This window comes from Labrus mixtus, chromosome 9, assembly GCF_963584025.1.
Source record: "Labrus mixtus chromosome 9, fLabMix1.1, whole genome shotgun sequence".
NCBI lineage: Eukaryota > Metazoa > Chordata > Actinopteri > Labriformes > Labridae > Labrus > Labrus mixtus.
In genome coordinates this window covers 25,788,523-25,808,566 of record NC_083620.1, presented here as the reverse complement: position 1 = coordinate 25,808,566, position 20,044 = coordinate 25,788,523, and the positions used below count along the sequence as shown (strand labels likewise).

Sequence of the window (20,044 nt, the reverse complement as noted above, 5' to 3'; positions counted from 1 at the left end):
CACAATGAATAGGAGCATGAATAAAAATTTCAAAATGTCAAGCTCAAATTGTATTAAAAACATTAAAAACATCATATTTTGTCTCTATTAATTAAAAGCTAATGGCCATTTAAAAAAAACTGTCAGATTAGCACTCAAAGTTTTATATGTTTGAAAAAATGAAATTACAGTAATCTGACAAATCATCTCCAAAGTGATTATTTGTGTTAGGAAACTAGGATTTCTCCTAATTTTACGTTCAATGCTTAGATTATTTTCTACCCACGTGTTTTTAAACGACACAGTCTCTGTTGTTAAAATGATCGATGGTATCAAAAACAACAGACATTTAAAAAAATAACTATATTTCATAAGACAAGTGCGTGGGAGAGGAACGCATCCATCAAAAAATTGCAAGAAACCTTTCCAACACTGCATGTGGGTAGTGTGCAGGATTCATTCAAAATAATGAATTACTCAATATTTGGTGGATAGGACTTCCATTAATGTTGCCGTGGTATCAAAACAGATATCAGGATAGTTTGATTTTTACTAGAATGATATCGATGATATAAATTCTGGTAGTGAAAACAGCACCAAACTGACCAGTTTAATAAAGTATCTCTCTTTAGATTGGGAAAAACCCCTTTCCAACAACTCAGCTGTTTTGGGTCATTTTCAGGGTCATCTCCCACTGAGTTCAGAGTGGATCTTTTCCACACTGCCACTGTGTGTTTGCTTCTCCTAAGGAAGACATGCAGCCTTTGGCCAGCTGTCCCCTGCAGGATCTGGGTAGCTTGGTTCTCTGCCTCCTGCACCCCACACTGACAGGCTCTACTTTCCTCAGATAAAAATAGATAACGATGCTAACAGATGCACCAGCCCCTGTCTATCTATCTAGTGCTCACACATTCATATGCACCCAGACACTGTTACAAACCCTATTCTTAAGCCCCAGAACATTCTGAAAGTAATGTTGAAAGTGATTACTGGAGACAATGAGCCGCGGTGAAACCGATTATCGCATGTTGTAGGTTAACAAGCCAACATTTTTATGCTCTAATGAGATTAAAGAAATCAATTACAGAGTTTAAAGAGAGCAACTAATAAGCGGGTCACGGGCACATTCAGGGCAACGCAAAAATAGTCAACTATATACAGAAGCAGGACTTGGCTCAAGAACTGCAACTACAGATATGCCTTTAATAACCAGTGCCAGAGAAGCAAAAGTTTTTAAAGTGGAGAAACTGTGCAGCCAGTGGATACTGAGAAAGCACTGAAGGTAATGCTGGAGGATCATGTGTCAATTTAAGCTCAAAAGTTAAAACACTTGGAAAAAAAAAAAAAAAAAAAAAAACAGAAATTGATTTTCTTCACTGAAAAACGATCTATTTTACTTTCCTGCTGTCCTCACTCCTCGTTTCCTTCTCTAGCCCCAAGCATCCCGTACTCTACTCTAGCAGTCAGTGCAGGTTAGCCTTTTAGAAAAAGAAAAAAAGGTAGCAGGACTCACCGTTCGCAGGAACTGAATCTCCTCCTCTCCCTCTCCCCCTTCTGCCATCCTTCTCCGAGGGTTATTCGCAGCTCCTCAGGAGAAAAGAGAAAAATCCTTCAGTGTCCTGTCTTCAAGATTTATTTGATCTTTCTACCCTCCCTTTCTCTCTCCACGTTGCACCTCTCTCCTTCCTTCCCTTCTAGTAGCTGTACCCCCCTCTCTCTCTCTCTCTCTCTCTCGCTCTCCCTTTTAGTGTCTCTCTCTCTCAGTGCTAGTGTGTGTAGGTGTGCAGGAGAACAGCATGAGTCCTGTGGCACTCACGCTGTTGTGAGAGAGAGTGACAAGAGGAAAGGCTCTCCTCGTTCGCCTTGCGTCCCCCCCCCCCCCCCCCCGACCGCAAATGAGGGAGGGATTGTGGATCGGTGGAGGGAGGGGCATGCACCTTGTTACACATTTGCACTGCTCCCATCCCATCGTACCACCATGTTTGTAGAAGTGGGCTACTCCTTAACACAGTCTGTCTCCTTCAAACACACACACACACACACACACACAATTCTCACCCCTCCCTCCACATGTCTGATGCTATAAAAGGAAATTGGGGGAAGCACTAGCCTTTAGGGGGGTTCAGCACACACAAAATCTAGCACACACTTTAACTCCTCAAAGAGAAAAAAGTCAATCGACTTCAGAATATCCCCCGAAGAATCTCCATTATATGTTCACTTATACTTCATTAGCAGTTCTCCTCCCAAAGGGCGCTAATCTTCCAACATCTGTTCCAGTTGACAGTTAGCTGATGAGGTTTAATGTAATGAAGAAGGGCATTCCGGTTATCACGGTCTCTCTGCGCTATACAGTTAAGATTAGCAGTGAGGCAGCATACCAAGTCTGCATTCTTTATGTGCAATATCACTTCTCTATATCAGGCTTTATCATGTTCATTACCATGAGTAATGCTACTTCACATCACTAATTCATGTGCAATACACCTCTTCTATGTTATCATCTTGTGTTATCAGTGTGGTCACTACCTGATCTATTGAACATGATTTGAAAAATGAAATGAGCAGATTCCTGAAAATGTGCTTTAAAAAAAAGGGTTAGGGGTTATTTTCTATCTATTTTCTATCTGTGTCACTGAAAACATCGATCGCAGCTGAAGCTAGAGATTAAAAACGTTGTTAAGTTAAATATGTCTCATCAGCTTGATCAGGACCAAACAAGTCTGGTAGTTCAAAGAAATATCAAACCTGCATTCCTGCACATTTAGTAGCATACAAAGTCCCTTCCAAAGCTTTTTTCAAAGTAAGTAAATAACAACAGGAGATGTACTGTACATACATCACGTCAGGTTTTTAATTAGCACCATGTCCTCCGTCTGTTATCAGAAAGATCTCTGTAGTAATTTAAAGAGACAGAACCTGGACTTGTTTTAGTCGAGTCTATTGTTTTCCAGATGTAACCATGTCAGATAACCTCCTATCGCCCCCTCTTAGAACCAAGCACCCAACCTGGGCCTTCTCCATAGCTGCCCCCCCCACCCCCACCCCCCTCTGGAACTCACTCCCAACACTCATTCAACACTGCACCGACCCTCCTACTTTCAAATCACTCATCAAAACTCACCTCTTCAAACAAGCTTTTAATGTATGATTGTGATGTATTTTCTGTTTTCTGTAGTTTTACCTTTATTGTTGTTATCTTTATGATTTGTGTGTAATGCTGCGATGTCTGTTAGTCTGTCCTTTACTGTGCTGTTCTTTCTGTTTTTAACTATTGTGCAGTGTCTTTGAGTTTTTTTTAAAAGCGCTTATAAATAAAATGTATTATTATTATTATTATTATTATAATAAAAAAGTGCTACTGTAGTAAATTGTGTGAACCATTTCTAGCTAAAAAGAGTATTTGCCTTTTTTAAGCTTTTGAAAAAAGAAGGAATTCCTGCTACTCAGCAGTTATCCTCGACTGAATATCTTTGATTTGGGTAGTGGAGATTGAGTTTGGCAATTAAAAACAAAAAACAATTATTAACATTGTCTGACAGCCTTACATTCAAATATCCCATTTTCATTTACCTGTATTTCAAAATGTGTCCATCCAGCTTCCCTGTTGGTCTCCTTGCAGCCTGAATATCTTAGTTCTGAATAGATCCATTACACCCTGACACAAAATGGCCAATATGATTAAACAATACCTCATATATATATATATATATTTTTTACCTTCTTCATTTTGTTGCAGACTAACATACTTGCCTTATGGCTAGAAAAAAAAAATCATGCTATCTCCCAAAACCAACAGCTCTGTCTGGACAGCGAAACACATTCCTGGAGGACACACAGTGGGCATGCATGAGCGCCAGTGTCACACCCCTCTCTCGGTCAGAACAGAACAGGCAGCAAGGATGCAGCAGACAGAAAAGCTGGAAGTCTGAACTGAAAAAAGGCGCATCACACACTCAATCACAAACGGGTGGCCAAACCTTCATTCAGCATAAATGCAGGCGCAAAATCCTTACCTCGACAGGCTCCATCTGGCACCCTCCAGCATGCTCTCCTTCTCATCCATCTCCCACAGCAAGAGCAGGTGGCAGTGTTAAGATGTTTTTGGGGACGCTGCTAAACCGGTATACAACTCCGTCCAGTGGGTAAAACGGAGAGGGGAGGAGGAGGCGGGGGCCACTGGAGCAGAACTAACATGAATTCTGGGAGCATGAGTCCCCCTGACTCAGAAAATACCTGCTGCTGCCTTCTTTCTGCCAACTCATGAATCCGCCTCCATTTAACTGCAGTTGCGGCGCCCCGCCTGAAGATGGCGACAATGTACCACAAATGTAATTCAAAATCTGTACGGCGTCTCCACATGACAACACCAGAGGTAAGGGGGAATGGTCCAATAAAGTGAATGTTTACCAGTTTAATCAAAAGAGGGAAACCATATGATACATTAGACAGAAACTTAACGTTTCACTATACGGCGCAATACATTGATTTGCTTATTTGAAAGTCAACAGAAGTAGGCATGTCTCCCAAAAAATAAGAGTAAAAATCCAGTTCAATAATGTTGTGAAGATCGTAGTTTTGCCGTCTTCAGTTATAACATATCTGGGTCCTTACTGTTCCTTTCTGTTTCTTGCAGCCCACGTTTCGATGCCATCAGTGTTTGACAGTGCGACTTCCGTTTTTTTCAACCAATAGCAAAGTCTTCTAATATAGCCTAATGCACTTCACCCCCCCCCCCCCCCCCCCCCCACACACAAAAAAAAATATATATATATATATATATAATATATATATATGAGAAAGTCAGCATACAAAAGCAAATATGGGAGTCTTATATGTATCAGCTACATTTTCATTGGATCTTTCTTTGGATTCACCAGCTGGGTTGATATAGCTCTTCCTGTTTAAAATAACTATTGCCTAATATTACAGTAAGATTACCAAATTGCCAGGAAAGAGCATTACATGCTGTTTTTTTCGTCTGTGACAGTTCCATCGACGCTGTTTAAGCTCCTTCAGCGATCTCCTTTCTGATGCAAATTCAAGCATTTTTAGGTGTTTGGACTTGGCATGCAAGGACTCTGTGCGTCGGTCCTGCTTCTGAATGCCATATCACCCACTCTCTCTCTGCCAGCCAGTCAGCTTCCTGCAGCAAAGAAGCCACCTCTGCAGACTTGGGGGACATTAATGTCCCCTGTTTGGTCGCCTCTTCCTCTTGGTGTGATAAAACAAGGATGCCTTTGAGTCTCCCTGTCCAGCTGCACGGCCACATTCAGAAGCATTAACACTACCTCCCTGTGTAATCACTTTGCAACCCTGAGAAATGACAGAGGGAGGTAAAAAAAAAAAGAAAAAAAAAAGGAAGAAATCAGGGTGATAGACATGATTTGGGAGACACTGGAGACCCTGGATGAACAAATCCAGTACAGAGACACTCGTCAGGATACAACAGTGTTAAAAAAAAGAAACGGTTAAATAACTTTCATTTCAAAATCAAAACAGTGTTATCAGACATCTATCTGGTTTTTCAAGAACTGGTTTTGTTGCCAAGAGCGGGCAATACCCCTAAGAATTGCATCAAAAGTGACATTTAGGTGTGGTTCTTTGTTTTTCTGTGTTGATGCTCTGAAAAAAGAACCGCAGCTGTTGCTTCCTGGAGTACACTGATGGTGCTCAGATGATTGCTCATCACAATCTCTCTAACTTGTCTTGTTCTTCCTCTACCGCCATAGCCTACTGCGTTTGTGTGTTCACGTTTTTTTTTTTTCACGCCTTTCTCCTCCCCTTTGTGCAGAAACACACACACACACACACACACACGCAGAAACTGATACGAGTTCCCCTATCTGTCAGAGCCAGTTCCTCCATTTAAGATGGTGACTTGTTTATGTTGAAGGGACAAAGTGAAATACTTTTTCAAGCTCTTGGAGTTTATTTTGAAGCTTGTTTGAGGCATGTTTTTTTGTCATGTCTGATTTTTTTTGTAGGCGGAGCGAGCGTTGAGCCTTTTTTTGGTTGCTGTTTGCGGTTGATCGATACTTTCAGATAGCTGGAGGGGGGGGGGGGGGTGTTTGACTGACACATAGAGTGGTGTGATAAGCAGAGCTGAGGCGTGGAGTTTAGTCCACTTTAGTCGCTGAGTGATAGGTAGGCAGTCCTCACCCCCATCAGCTCTCTGTCCTGTGCCAGCACTTGCTGTCCTGGGCACATAAATACATAGAGGACACAGAGGAGCAGGAGGAGGAGGAAAGGGAGGAGCAGGGCCAACCATGGAGCTGTAGGGACACGCTCAGATGCCCGTGCGGATCATCAGTGGAGGAGGAGTGCCCCTGAGGAGAAGAGCTCTGCAATGAACAAGACCAAGAGGTAATTAAATGAAAAAAGTATAGAGAGTGTGTGTGTGTGTGTGTAAACTGAGAGTCTGGTGCAGCCAGATCCATTTGCAGCTTGGTTTCTGAGCTGTTGTTGTTGGTCTAAGTATGTGTCAGCAGCAACTGTTGTGTGTGCAGCAGATATGTGTGAAGCTTGAGGTTATGAGATGTGCACTGTGGTTTGTGCAAAAGATCTTTACAAGATGAAGACAAATGGGGGCATTCAGTTTTATTTACCACTTGTTGCTTGTGTGTTCTCTGGCATTTATTCAATTCTAGACGGATTGAGGTGGAGAGAGAAGAGGCTGTATGTGCCCATCTCATACATGCTCACAGTTTAAGTGTTTGACCTGGATAACAGTGACAAAAAAAAAAAAATCATCCTCACATGTTATTTGCGTATGCGTAATTGAGCTCTGATATCCAATGGTTGTGCATGCTTGTTGAGCCTGCTCACCTTTCCACGGAAATTTATTCTGCTATTCTGATCCGTCCTGCTAATAATCCGGCTTTAACATGACAGTTGGTAGTTTTTTTAATTTGATCTGAGATAATAAGAAACTGTTTATATACGTGGTAGCCTGTGTTTTCAATACATTTCACTGCAGTGGTTGTGACGGCAGCTCTTATCAGATTTCGCTGGAATGAAAGGGTTCTGTGGTAGTCAAACATGTTTTTATGTGTGATTTAACTACCTGAGTTTATATGGCCAGGTTACTATGCTTCCCCTGCATTGGTCATTAAGATGCATGCATTAGGAGCGAGTTCACTTTTCAAAACTCTTCACACATGCAGTCGAACCTCGGATAACTTGTGTTGACAAAAAGATGCCTTTGAAATTCAAAATCTGTGAACTGTTTTCACGCTTAAAAAAAAAAAGACATCTAAAGCTTGTCTTTCACTGGGATAAAGGCATAAAAGTATTTAAAGATTTTTGATTGATTACTGGGATGAACACTTAGCAGTAGCACCATCAATGCACCAAAGTATTTCCCTGCTTTATGGTCATGTGATGTGCTCAAGAAATAAGAAAAAAAAAGACTTGTAAACGACAATGAGAGAAATTGTAAGAAATTAAAGGCAAATTGGAAGTGAAAAAAATACATACATTACATCTTTTCATAGATACCTTTATAAAAAGATTCATTTATGAAACATGTCGATGGTATGGAAATAAGCCGAAGCTAAATTACTGAGTGTGTAGATGAAAAAGAGAGGGTGTATGCGTTCCCACTGAAGGGATGTGGAGCACAGGTATTTCTTTAGCGTCTGGCTGCAGATTCATGGCTGCACTCTATCTCAACCTCTGCTCCTCACATAAGAGAGGGAGAGAGCCTGATGAATACGTGCCGCTATTTTCAGACGCTATTAACAATATTTTGGTACAGTGACTTTATTGTTGGACCCGACGGATGAACGGCCCGTTGAAGTGGATGCTTCTCCTTGATGCAAAGAGGGAACAAGAACACAGGTTGTGAGAGGGTAGAGCAAGAGAAAAAGAGCAGCACAACAAACAAGGCCTTCAAAGGGTCCCTGGCTTCAATTAATCAATTAACGAAAGAAAGAGAGGAATTTGCATATCCCCCTGCCAGTGTGAGAGCGAGAGAGGGAGAAAGGGGAGGAGGGAGGGGGGGGGGACTGGATCTGTGGCCAGGAGTCCTGACACGGATGAGAAAGGGAGTGAGAGAGGGATTTCAAAAGGAAAAAGGAGAAGCTGTTTCCCGAATGGCTTAAATAGAGCAAGGATGAAGGTAGAGAGGAAAATGGGTAAAGCAGCTCTTAGTGAGGAAAGGAAGTGAGGAAGGTCTTCCCTAAACAAACTCAGGGAAATGATGGAGATTATACTCATATCATTTGTGTTTCAAAGCACTTCTTGAGGTTTTTTTAAATCATTATTATGCACACGAAGTTGAAGATTAAGCCGACTTGTTTTTCATGAATTTACCGTGACATATAGATTGGTTGATTTTATTTTTAACACACTTGCGTATCTGACTCCAAGGAAAAGTGAATGCAAATGCTAAAACAGGACCTCCAATTGTCTTTAAATTTGCATGGAAGTCCACTGCACGCTAACTGTATTTACCAACACCTCGTAAAAAGGGAACACAGAAAAGATCATCATCGACTGGTGTGTTACCTGCTCAGCACTCTGGGGGAATTCCCTGAAAAACGCCATGACATCAAGAACATTTCCCCATCAGCACTTCTGTCTGTAGTAGAAAGCGTGTCTCCTCATATGTGCGACTGCTTTGACAGAACTGGATTCACTCTGAGTCAAAGGGAGAGATGACAGATGTGTAAAGGGCACATAGATAACGAAGAAGTGTTGCTCTGAAGTCAGAAATAAATTGGAGAAATAAACTGTTATAAGGCAATTAAAGTCAAGTTTTTAATTCAGTTAATTTACAAAGTTTGCACTTCATAAAATACAAAAATGTTAAAAAAGCATATATGTAGTCGTGTGCAAGAAATAAAAATAGGTTAAGTCATTCATTTTTAACAAAAGTCTAAAGGTGCTTTTTGCAGCTATTTGTGTCATTCAGCACTCTAAAAACACCAACTGTATAACATGTTACAGAAAAGTTAAAGGTTGCTAATACTGGTAGTCAAAAATGGAATAAATAAATGACTTAATAATGGACATAGGCAGAGGATGGTGACATTAAGTTCCACCTGAGTTGAATGATGAATGAATGAACAACAATGGTCATTTGAAATGGACTTCCTTAATGTCTTTGCTCTTTTGTCAGGTAAGGGTCCTTATATGGACCTTTAAAAACAACCTTTTACACATTTTATTTTTAATATCATAGTTGTACAAAATTGGTCTCTGGGTATAAAAGTTGGCTCCACTAACAGAGAAGTACTTATTTTTTGTTACAGCTCAGAATCACAAATTACAAATTTTCCTGTCAGGCTTTTGCAACCCATGAAGCAAACATACAATCTGAGGCCCTCAGGAAATAGAGGCAGACCTCCTCCTAAAGACATTACATAACGTGTGATCAGATATAAGCTCTTGCGCTTGGGCAATATTGTAGTAGTAGAATAAGTGGCAGAGGTGTGCATCAAATGAACTCAAAAACCTTGACAGTGTGCTTGTTATGTTTCTGAACCGTAAAAATTGCCCACTGTGGTACATGATGTGCTGTTTACTGTTAGTGTTTTGAATTCAGAGGCCCGGCTGTGTAATGAGGCGAAGATGAGGAGTTTTGTTGCCCAGCAGGTTTCCAAACCAGCCGTCTGGAACTGGACTACCAGGATGCACACAGTTAGGGTCATCACTGTCATCCCCCCCCTCATCAGGGTTTCTTACTCATGGCTGAGGAAGAAATGTCTAAATGTGAAATGTATATGCTTTGTGTTAACTGTGACAGCTGTATTAAACAGCTCATACAGGCAGGAGAAAGCTCATGTTATAAATAGATCAGTGAATATGGCCGTGTATACTGTCTGTATGGGATAGTGCATCTATGAGTACCCACTCATCTGTTGTACATAAAGCAGACCAAATGTTTTGTGTGACTGCAGTGTGCATGTGTGTGAATGTTGAGATATTCGTTACGTGCGTGTGTTTGTGTGTTTTTGTGTGTAAGGGTGGATAAAATTAGCCACACACACACACACACACACTGGTTAAGAGAAGGAGATGCAGGTCTGTTAATTTAGGGAACATGTCACCAGTTCTCTGAACTCTGTTTCCTGGTAATGTCATCACATCAGCGTCTGTGTTAAAAAAAAAAAAAAAAAAAGTGCAGCGCAGACTCACTGCGTATATGGTACACACTGTCTCTTCACATACATGGGGGCACAGAGTACGGTCTAGAGATGTGTTGAGATGACATTTGATATGAATTGGCGCTATACTGATTAAGATTGATCTGAAAAAATCAACACTGACAACTTCACCTACTTTTTTTAAGAAGACATGCAACAATGAGGTTTCATTTCAACTTTGGTTTGATTTGAAATTTAGCAGAAGGCGAGCGGGGTGGGGTGGGGGGGTCAACCCCTTTTCCTTCAAGTTAATGTAAAGATACCAGTGCCCACATAAAAACTTCAAAGGTCACTCAATTGTGAAATACATTCAGATATTTCTTGATGAACTCTTGATCTGAAGAGGAAGCGTCATGAAACAAAGAAGTCGATTCGTCTTTTTGAGGGCATACAAAAAAAAACTCCCTTTGAGAGTGACTCCAAGAGGTTTTTTTTCTCCTTGACTTCCTTTGGCAAATTTCAGCACGTCACAATCAAAGTCATTTCAGCTTTACGGTATGCCCAGAGGATGTCTTAATGCCATGTCAGACCGAAAACAACTTCTTGAAAAGTCTGGATTCTCCTCGATCACAAACTGCTTTTGTAACTAAAAGAAGACAAAAGATCGATATTGTCCTAAGTGGTTCCAAACATTTTGGATGTAATCACTTACTTCAGGAAATTACTAGTTGCAGCCCCTTCCTCTTGCGCCCTGTCTATGAGCTGCGAGTAGTTCCATCGATCTGTCCTTCACAGATCAATTGTTTGTAGAAATTGGAGGTTGTAAAACATTTTCTTGTAGGTGGATAGTTTTTCACCTTCTCTCCTTTCGAATGTTATTCAGGGTTCAAACACTTGTGAATACATTTAGCTAATGAGCAAGCCATAAACTGTGCAGCTCCTTTGTGAATACATACGAGCACTGAATTATAAGGGGCATAATTTAAATTAAAACAAAGCTCTATTTGTTTTAATTTTGCAATAAGAAATCATTGATAACACAGGAGTTTGTCAGAATTTTAAAAAAGCATGCAAGGGGTCACAGCAGTCATTATAACTGCAAATAGCCCAGAAACAAATAGCATATCGATTTTTTTTTAACATTTTTATTTTGCTGAATAGAGGTATGGACGATGCATCCAAGAAGATGTTTGTTTGGATTAATGAAAAAAACATATTCATCAAAACACTGCAAATGTTTTTCATAGCATTGAGCATGTATCAGGACAGAGAATTTCTTCTCCTGGTTTTCCAGCTTTATCAATCTACCTGGACTCTTCATGATGAGAAACATCTATGTAGTTCATTAGAACAGCTGTCCAGTAGTGATGTAGTGATGGTTTAGACTGTTACAGTGCTGTAACACTGGTTGTCTCGTATGAGAAGTTGTATTTCCTCAGATGACAATGCTTATTGTTTTTCTAGACTACTTATACTTCTTGTCTGGATCTGTCTGTCTCTCTCTCTCTCTTTCTCAGGAAGTCAAATGTGGATAGCCTGAAAAAAGGGAAGCTGGTCCCGCGGAGGAGGAATACATGTCCCAGCCCCCAGGACATCACCCGGGCCCTGCAGAGCCCCAGCTCTGCTCCAAGCGCCAGCGCTGCCAGCCTGGATGAGCTCATACAGCGCTGCCTGAACTGCTTCGGTCAGTCTCTGTCCCAACGTGTTTGCATGTGTATCGTAGGTTTGTCATGTGACTTTACTCTTTATCTCAACCAGGTTATATAAATGGGGGATGACAGAGTGTGAGAGGGAATTTGGGGTGAGAGAGACTGACAGAGAGGAAGGGAGACAAAGAGCAGTCTCATACAATCAAGCTTTGTTCTGGTGGGCTTCTGAGGCCAACGAGCTATTCCCATGCAATGTTACACTAAGCAAATCTCTCTTCCCTTCCCACTTTCAGTGATCTCACTCTCCCATGCCTAATTATTCAGCCCATCCAAATGACAAAAAAAACTGTCTGGATACCCGTCATGGTGTCCAGCACACAGATAGTTTATGTTCATATTACAGAGGTTTGAGAGTCTTGATTCCACCAATGTAATGGAGGTGTCGGTGAATGCAAGTTATTTGTGGCTCTTAAAGTGAAGTTTTTTAACATGCTCATTCAAAACTAAGGTCCTGGTTAATGCAGATCATCCTCCAAAAATGAAAATAAAATATGAACACTGTGAGTAAAGATGAAACGAGACACTGCTGTGGAGCTGTTTGTGTAGTTATGTTGTGAACACCGATGGAGAAAAAACAATATTTTAATCAAAATAACCCCAAACATGTGAATAAACCACCTGGAGGAGGTGGAAGGAACTGGTATTGACTGAGAGGAAAAAGGGGACATTGATACGCACACATGCAGTCAATCATGTTTTGACCTTTGACCCTTATTATCAGCAGCCTTAGACAATGACAGTGTTATGAATTGTTATGTCCCATTAACCTATAAAATATTAGATATATATGAATATGTATGAAAAGGTCATTTGTATATCAAGTTAAGTAGACACATTTGTCTAGTCCAGTCTATATGTTTGCTTATTTCTACTCTAGGTCACAGTTGGATGTTTCTCAGTAAGCGACTGGCAGGAAATCACCCGCTGCAGGTTGTCAAGGTTAACACAGACACTCACACCAAAAGAAATGATAAAACTCCAGTCCACCTTAGCCGCATGTCTCAGGTCGAAAAGAAAAAAAAAAAAAAAAAATTATAATCAAAAATCAAGTCAGGTAAACTAAGTGACTGAATGCAATGATGTGAAATGAACGAATGAACTGTTTGACCACTGAGCCACCATGCAAGCCACACTTTCTGTTGTCGCTGTTGTTGCCATTAACCACACTTATCTTCCCTGTGTGAAATTTACCGCTGTGTTTTCGTTTGCAGATTCAGAGGGGAAGTTTTCCAGCCAGTTGGTCCACATGACCCTGATGATGCACAGTTGGGTCGTGCCATCTCAGATGTTCGCCCAGAAACTTCTCACTATATATCCTCCACAGTCGCTCAGTGTAGTGCTCTGTTCCTAGCGGGACAGTGCAACCAATCACATGTTCACGTTCATCAATCAGATCAACAAACAGGCATTTCTTTGTATTACACTTGTTTAAATCCAGTCTGGTGTTGTGCCATATTGGCACTGTGTGTTTAAATCCTTGACTCTCCTTTTCACTTATAAGGATTGTCCCTCAGATAAGAGAGGACTGAGGCGGTCACAGGTCTGCCACCTTATCAGGTGAGTACGGGTGCCAGGCACATGAGTGTGTTACAGAACTGGTTATCCTGCTCTATTTGTGGGTGGTAAACATATTTTCTGCTTTGTGGCAAGGCAGTGGATGAGCCAGTTCCCGGCAGTATTTGAAGCAGACCCCCTCCTTGAGCAGACCATGGGGGATCTGTGGGCGCTGGTCCGGTCGGACGGGGAGGAGAAGCACTCACAGCTCATGGACACCTCCTGCCTGTGAGCTATGATTTGATTTGATTCAACAGCCGACCACAACTCAACTCGTCAACAGATAAAAACAGATTTTTTTTTTTTTTCCTTTCTAAAAATAGACAAAAATCTGTTTTCTCCTGTTGCTTGGCTTTCTCTTCCTAGAAGCCCTCATGTGAACATATTCCAGGCACCGTCACCTTCTGTGAAGAAGAGGAAGGTGTCTCTGATCTTCGACCACATGGAGCCGGATGAGATGGCTAAGCACCTCAGCTACCTGGAGTTCAAGAACTTCTGCAACGTTTCGGTCAGTTCAATGATCAACTTCTCGACCATTTGCTGTTCTAACTTTGTGTAACGAGCCTCATTTGGAATAATTGTCCGAGATATTGCTGCTTTCGAAACAAATCTCATACCAAATACAAGATGTCACATGATCTAATAATTGATTCTCTGATGAGGAAAGACATAATACAGTCAAAGATTTTATAGGTTTTTTTTATGATTTTAGGGATGAGAACTTTTAGAGAACAGAATTAAAAAATATTTATATATCAATATTTGTCACCATATGTTTATGGTACAACAATGATATATGGCTAATAATTTAACCTAACGACGACTTTAAGCGTGGGCACATTAAGGGTAGATACTTCATTTTTTTGACGATTTTCACTTATATTTTTAAAAGTGCTCTACGTCAAGATTTTAATCTGGTTTGGACAATTTTGAGAGTGTTTTTTTTTTCTTTTTTTAAGATTTATTTTTGGGCTTTTTGTGTCTTTAATGGAGAGATAGGACAGTGGATAGAGTTGGAAATCTGAGAGAGGGGAATGAGATGCAGGGGGGGAGCCACAGGTCAGATTTGAGCCCACAGCCTCCATACATGGGGCGCACGCACTAACCACTGCGCCACCAGCGCCCCTTATTTTTTTTAACAACTGTTTGGAGACAGTGCTGAACTCAAGTTATCTCTTGCCTTGTGTCTGCTAGTACCTGGATTATCGGAGCTACGTGGTGCGAGGCTCGGTGAGGGACAACCCTGCTCTGGAGCGTTCGGTCATGATGTGTAACGGAGTCTCCCAGTGGGTCCAGCTGATGATCCTCAGCAGACACACGGCCCAGCAGAGAGCTCAGGTCTTCACCAAGTTCACTCATGTGGCTCAGGTAAAAAAAAAAAGATTTTTGTTTAAATATGTACTCGTCTGGGTTTGGATTTTTCAGGGTAAGAGACTTACATTTATTCTGTGCTTTCCTCTTTAGAAACTTCGAGCTCTGCAAAACTTTAACACTCTAATGGCAGTGACTGGAGGCCTCTGTCACAGCTCCATCTCCCGCCTAAAAGACACCTCTAACCTGCTGCCTCCTGACGTAACTAAGGTATTTGATTACTGCACATCAACATGAGTCAGGTTGTAGATGAATACCTCACCACAGCACTGTCATGACTAAACTTTCCTTTATTAAATCTCCCGTGGCTTCATTGTTTTTATTTCATATTTTGTATGCACAGTTGTATGTTTTTGTACCTTTCCATTTGAGCTACAAGGGGAAGTTTAAGTTATAATGCTTTTTGTGTCTTAAGACAAATTGGATAAATCTTTAGTGAAGGTGACATTTAATGTTTTTGATTTCTTTTGGGGGTCAACACAGGTTTCTATATCTTATTCCTGTATGATGAAAATCCCTGTTTATGTGCTTGCCTAAAATATGAAAAGTATTAAAAGTAGATCTTATTTGTTAATGTGTGTTATGTGCAGACATAAGTGTGTACAGACTATGTGTCTGAATACAATTTATTCTGAGGTCAAATATGGTCACTAATATTGGGGCGCCAGTGGACAAGTGGTTAGTTTGCTGTCACAATGTACAGAGGCTGTAGTCCTCGAAGCGGGCGGCCCAGGTTCAAAGGCAACCTGTGTCAACTTTCCACACTCTCTCTCTCTCTATCCTGTCTTTCCAATAAAAGTGTGCACAAAAAGCACAAAAATAAATCTTAAAAAATAACTTTTTAAATCTATAAAAGTGACTACAGAGAAACATGACTAATGTATCCGTGCTGTCTTCTTTATCTTCTATCAGGCCTTGAGTGAGATGACAGAGCTGCTCTCATCGCGCAGCAACTACAGCAACTACCGGCGGGTTTACAGCGAGTGCAGCGGCTTCAAGGTTCCCATCCTAGGCGTCCACCTGAAGGATCTGATCTCGTTGAATGAGGCCCTGCCCGACTACATAGATGCTGACAAGATTAACCTGAGCAAGCTGCAGCACCTCTACAGCAACATCACCGACCTGCTGGCCATTCACAGCAGCACACCCCCATTCGAGGCCAATAAAGATCTTCTGCACCTGCTCACAGTACGACACAATGCTAAAACCTGATCTCTTAGATTTCACTTTTTTTTTTTTAAAAAGAATCAACTAAGTATATCTTAAAATTATTTTCTTTTAATGCTTTAGCTTTCTCTAGATTTGTACTACACTGAGGATGAGATATATGAACTTTCATATACAAAGGAACCCAAGAACCCCAAGATCCAGGTCAGTAAAGCTGCATGCTCCTCTTTGAAGTTGGGCGTTATCTAACACCATCAGGCTCACATTTGTTTGGCCTCTGTTCTCAAGAGGAGGGACAGTTGTGTACTTTCTGTGGGTGTCACATCTTTAAAACAAAAGCACACACTCAGAGCTCAAATATACCAGAACTCAACCACATCAAAGCGCTATACGTTAGGCAAGCCTGTTATGTGGTGGGTGTGCTCAGTTTTTTTCTCCATGTTTCTGACGTTGTTCAGACTGCCGTGTCTCATCTCTTCAACTTGGTTGGTTTCCACAGCCTGTAGCTCCAGTTAAACCGCCCGTGGTGGCAGAGTGGGGTTCAGGGGTCACGCCCAGGCTCGACCCTGACACCATATCCAAACATGTCAAACAGATGGTGGATGTGAGTATGTGACTCTGCAACAACCTTCTGTCTTTCACTTCCTTATTACTTCACATGCCAAAGCAGAACTAACCAACTCGGTCCCCCTCCACAAACTGATTGAAGTGATTGCTCTGTCGCCCCCTGCAGTCCATAATGAAAAATTACGACCAGAACCAGGACGGTTACATCTCTCATGAGGACTTTGAGAAAATAGCAGCCAACTTCCCCTTCTCCTTCTGCACTCATGAAACTGACAGGTGAGGAAGCTACAACACGCAGGGCCTCTCTGGCGTGGCTGAGAAAAGATAAAGCAGAATGAGTTGTTTTCTTTTTTTTTTTTTTTTTTAAATAAAAAGAACCTGAACTAAATGAATCACTATGTTGTCACACTTTGGAAAAACTTTCATCTCAGGGAGGGACAAATAAGCCGTGAAGAAATCAACTCTTACTTCATGAGGGGAATGTCCGTGTGGGCTAAGCTTGGCTACAACTTCAGTGACGTACATAACTTTCATGAAACCACATATAAGCGACCAACGTTTTGTTATATCTGTGGAGGCTTTGTGAGTATCCATTGTAACACTTTTTTTTTTTTTATCATGATCACTGAGAAGCAAACCCGAATATAACATGAATCATGTCTGCCTTTCTTGTAGCTGTGGGGAGTAATCAAACAGGGCTACCACTGTAAAGGTAAGACTTCAATGCATACATTTTATCAGAGTAATCAGATGTTACAAATGAGGTTAATAAAGTTAAAGGGTCAGTTCACACAACCACCTGTCTGGGAAATTTCTGCTGCCGCCGGCCATGTGAAAGTGTTTTGGTTTGGGATGCTCAAGGCGATGAATCCACAAACCTTTTGTAATCTGAGTGAACTGATTCTTTAAGGTAATAGTGTTTCTGTTTAAGTCTCATTTCCTCTCTCGCAGACTGTGGGATAAACTGTCACAGGCACTGCAGAGACCTGGTGGGAATGGAGTGCTCGAAAAAACACAAAAACTCAACTGGGTCTTGTCCGTGCACCCCTGCCCCTGAATCTCGAACCAAGGGCGGCGTCTGGAGTACGTTCTGTCTCCATCGTATATACAGAATACACACACCTAAACATTCCCTGCATATGACATAACCTTTCACCTGGTGTACTGACGTCTTGTATGCCCTGCCAGGTTCGGAGGAGGAGGCCTTTGTTTTCCCCCAAAGTATCGACACGGACCACAACAAGGGACCGTCTGTTTGGACAAATAGCACCAGTGATTCATCATTGTCGGACCGTTCGACTCAGACAGACCCCGGAGTGTGGACACCTGAGAAAAGGGAAATGAGGGGAAACCACCACAACTCTCTAGTTCACGCGTCCCCCGAGAGAAGGGTGAGCTATAATTTATTATCCACGTTTGACATTTTTTATCTTATTGTCACGACATTAACCTCTGAAAGAATATCAATATGTTTGTTGGAAACCCTGGAGTGTCTCTATGTGGGGTCAGTTTTAGTAGGTACATAGAGAAGTGACATATAACAGCCTCCAAAGGTGATTTACAATTTCACATAACTACAGGAGCTAATTAAATATGGGTCATCCAAAAACACTGTGTTAAAACAATCAACCATCAATGCGGCTGCTCGGAGTATAAAATCACTACTTCCAGTTACTTTCATTATTGTAGATGTAGATTTCAAGCATAGTGAAACCTGTGGATGAAATTCAATTGCGGAGCTAAGATTTATTGAACGACATGCGATTTTGCAAAAAATCTCTGTGTTGAATATTTGGTGAATATCTTGGCAGCATTGGGTACAGCTGTGGGTCTACATTACTGTTAAAAGAGTCAAGCTATTCAATAGATAACTACAAACCTTTGCACAACTTTGCCGTTTTCCTTTTTTTTTTAAATTATTTATTAAATTCAGATTCGCTGATTAACCTTTGTAGAAGTTTAGGTAGTATACATCCAGGAATTCGCCTGTATGTAGAGAGCCGCAAATAGGGCCACCACCAAACCTTGGACGCAGCTGAGTCTGTTCAGAGTGCGTCCACTGAATGTGTGTTGCAAATGACTCGGGATGTTTTCCTTAATTTTCCAAATATGCCTACCCGCTCTCTCCAACTCCAAGTGGTGTTTCAAACCTTCGTCTTCCTGCAACATCTCCCCCGTCACCGCAAGATTTCAGAGCTACACCTCTTCTTGAGCGAGATTTCTGTCTCTTGGCTGAGAAGGAAAAAAAAATCCCCTTTATTTCCAAATGTCAATGTATCTGATTTTCAACCGAAAACGAAAAAGGAGCCACTCAAGTGCGCCAAAACAATAACCTTACTAAGTTTGAAAGTAAATCATAATTCAGTGGAAACTTTCTTTAGCTCATCAAAGATTTTAATAATATAATTCAACAATATCATAAGTGGTACTTTCTTGAATTCTTCCTTTGCAGCTTCACAAGACGCTGCTAACCACTAACACGAACTGAGATAACCCAACATTTTTCAAAGCTTCCCAATAGAAACTGAAGGGGGTTTTCTACATATGATAATTTGGTATTTTCTGTGTTTTCCAGGTCAACACTCTGCCACTGAGAACCCGAGGCTGCTCTATGCCTGTTTCCTTCCTGCAGGAGAAAATGGAGGAGTTACATTTTTACAAAGACAAGAGCAGGGAGCCCGACTGAGAACTCCACCATCTAACATTTTCCCTCATGGACAAAAAAATCCAGTCACCACCATGAACTGGTGCTGAACTGATGAGATTTACTGCCATTCAAAAAGAGTTCCAGCAACCATTCAGACTTTTTTTTTTTTTTAAATCATGGTTGTGAAAGTATTTTGTCTTTGTCAGTCTTGTTAGTTCTGCTCATCATCTTGGCTTGAAACATTTGTTTTCCTACTGTAACCTATGACCACATCATTGCACTTGTAAGACAGGCGGCTCACTTCTCTGGTGCTAAGATTCTTCACAACCTCAAGCCTTGAGGTCTTTTATGACAACAGATTTGTTCTGGTCCTTTATACATTTGAACAAATGCAGGGTAGGAAAGTAACACTAACCACAACTTAAGTTAAAAAGGTTCATTTTGACCTTGGCAGCTATGACAGCTCTGCTCATGAATTCAAAAAGTAAGAAAACAATTTCAGAACAGACACCGATTGCTTTCATATCTTCAGATGTGAAACCATAGGATAGCATTTTGCCTGGTACCCGATCTTTATTGCAAAATGGAACTGGATTGCCTTTTAATTTACTTAACTGATGTGACTATCTGGAAAGTTTCTCTTACACGTCATAAAAACGAGTATCAGTACTTCTATTTGGATGTTTGTGTTGATAGTAAAGAAAAAAGGTTGAGGTCAATCCATCAGCAACTACAAGTAACAGAGGGAAATCTATTGTCTGCCCTGGCAACATTCACATTTCTCAAAAAATGATGTCAAGTTCAGCAGAACTGCACTGGAACTAAGCTCCAAACCTCATATTTCATTTTTTTTAGCTGAATGTTCTCCGTTTTGTCTTTTGTCAACAATTTCAATCTTGTAAGTAAATGAAAAATACATCAACAATGAATCGTTCACTTTTGTTGTTTTCAATGAAAAC

At 41.0% G+C, this 20,044-nt stretch overlaps 2 protein-coding genes across 10 annotated transcripts in view; one reads left to right on the top strand and one right to left on the bottom strand.

Annotated features, from left to right (window-relative positions):
* ryr1b (ryanodine receptor 1b (skeletal)) overlaps positions 1-1,825 on the bottom strand; it is a 67,857-nt gene extending 66,032 nt beyond the window's left edge. For 4 of the 7 annotated variants that reach the window (XM_061047113.1, XM_061047116.1, XM_061047119.1 and 1 more), the window contains exon 1: positions 1,493-1,824. In XM_061047113.1, coding sequence (XP_060903096.1) covers positions 1,493-1,540 — 48 coding nt within the window. In that variant the 5' untranslated portion in view covers positions 1,541-1,824. Of the gene's footprint in view, positions 1-1,492 lie in introns of all 7 variants that reach the window. The other 3 variants (XM_061047117.1, XM_061047114.1, XM_061047118.1) reach the window with 1 other exon arrangement.
* A 3,989-nt stretch (positions 1,826-5,814) lies between these two features.
* rasgrp4 (RAS guanyl releasing protein 4) lies at positions 5,815-20,014 on the top strand. Of its 3 annotated transcripts, none has more exons than XM_061047110.1 (17): positions 5,815-6,345; positions 11,588-11,754; positions 12,991-13,090; positions 13,274-13,336; positions 13,430-13,561; positions 13,700-13,841; positions 14,528-14,701; positions 14,798-14,914; positions 15,617-15,892; positions 15,995-16,075; positions 16,371-16,475; positions 16,605-16,714; positions 16,870-17,020; positions 17,114-17,150; positions 17,390-17,521; positions 17,627-17,829; positions 19,014-20,014. In XM_061047110.1, the coding sequence occupies exons 1-17, from the start codon at positions 6,329-6,331 to the stop codon at positions 19,122-19,124; spliced, it is 2,118 nt and encodes a 705-aa protein (XP_060903093.1). In that variant the 5' UTR covers positions 5,815-6,328; the 3' UTR covers positions 19,125-20,014. The 3 variants fall into 3 exon arrangements, with proteins under 3 accessions (XP_060903093.1, XP_060903094.1, XP_060903095.1); XM_061047111.1 differs by lacking the exon at positions 5,815-6,345 and adding an exon at positions 12,657-12,718 and having other exon boundaries at positions 11,618-11,754; XM_061047112.1 differs by lacking the exons at positions 5,815-6,345; positions 11,588-11,754; positions 12,991-13,090 and having other exon boundaries at positions 13,434-13,561.
* The last annotated feature ends 30 nt before the right edge of the window (positions 20,015-20,044 follow it).

What these genes read in the sequence shown, in the direction of transcription:
- rasgrp4 (XM_061047110.1), top strand. An exon ending in AGAACTTCTGCAACGTTTCG is followed by an intron (nt 13,842 to 14,527) that starts GTCAGTTCAATG and finishes TGTGTCTGCTAG; the next exon opens with TACCTGGATTATCGGAGCTA. An exon ending in ATCTTCTGCACCTGCTCACA is followed by an intron (nt 15,893 to 15,994) that starts GTACGACACAAT and finishes TTAATGCTTTAG; the next exon opens with CTTTCTCTAGATTTGTACTA.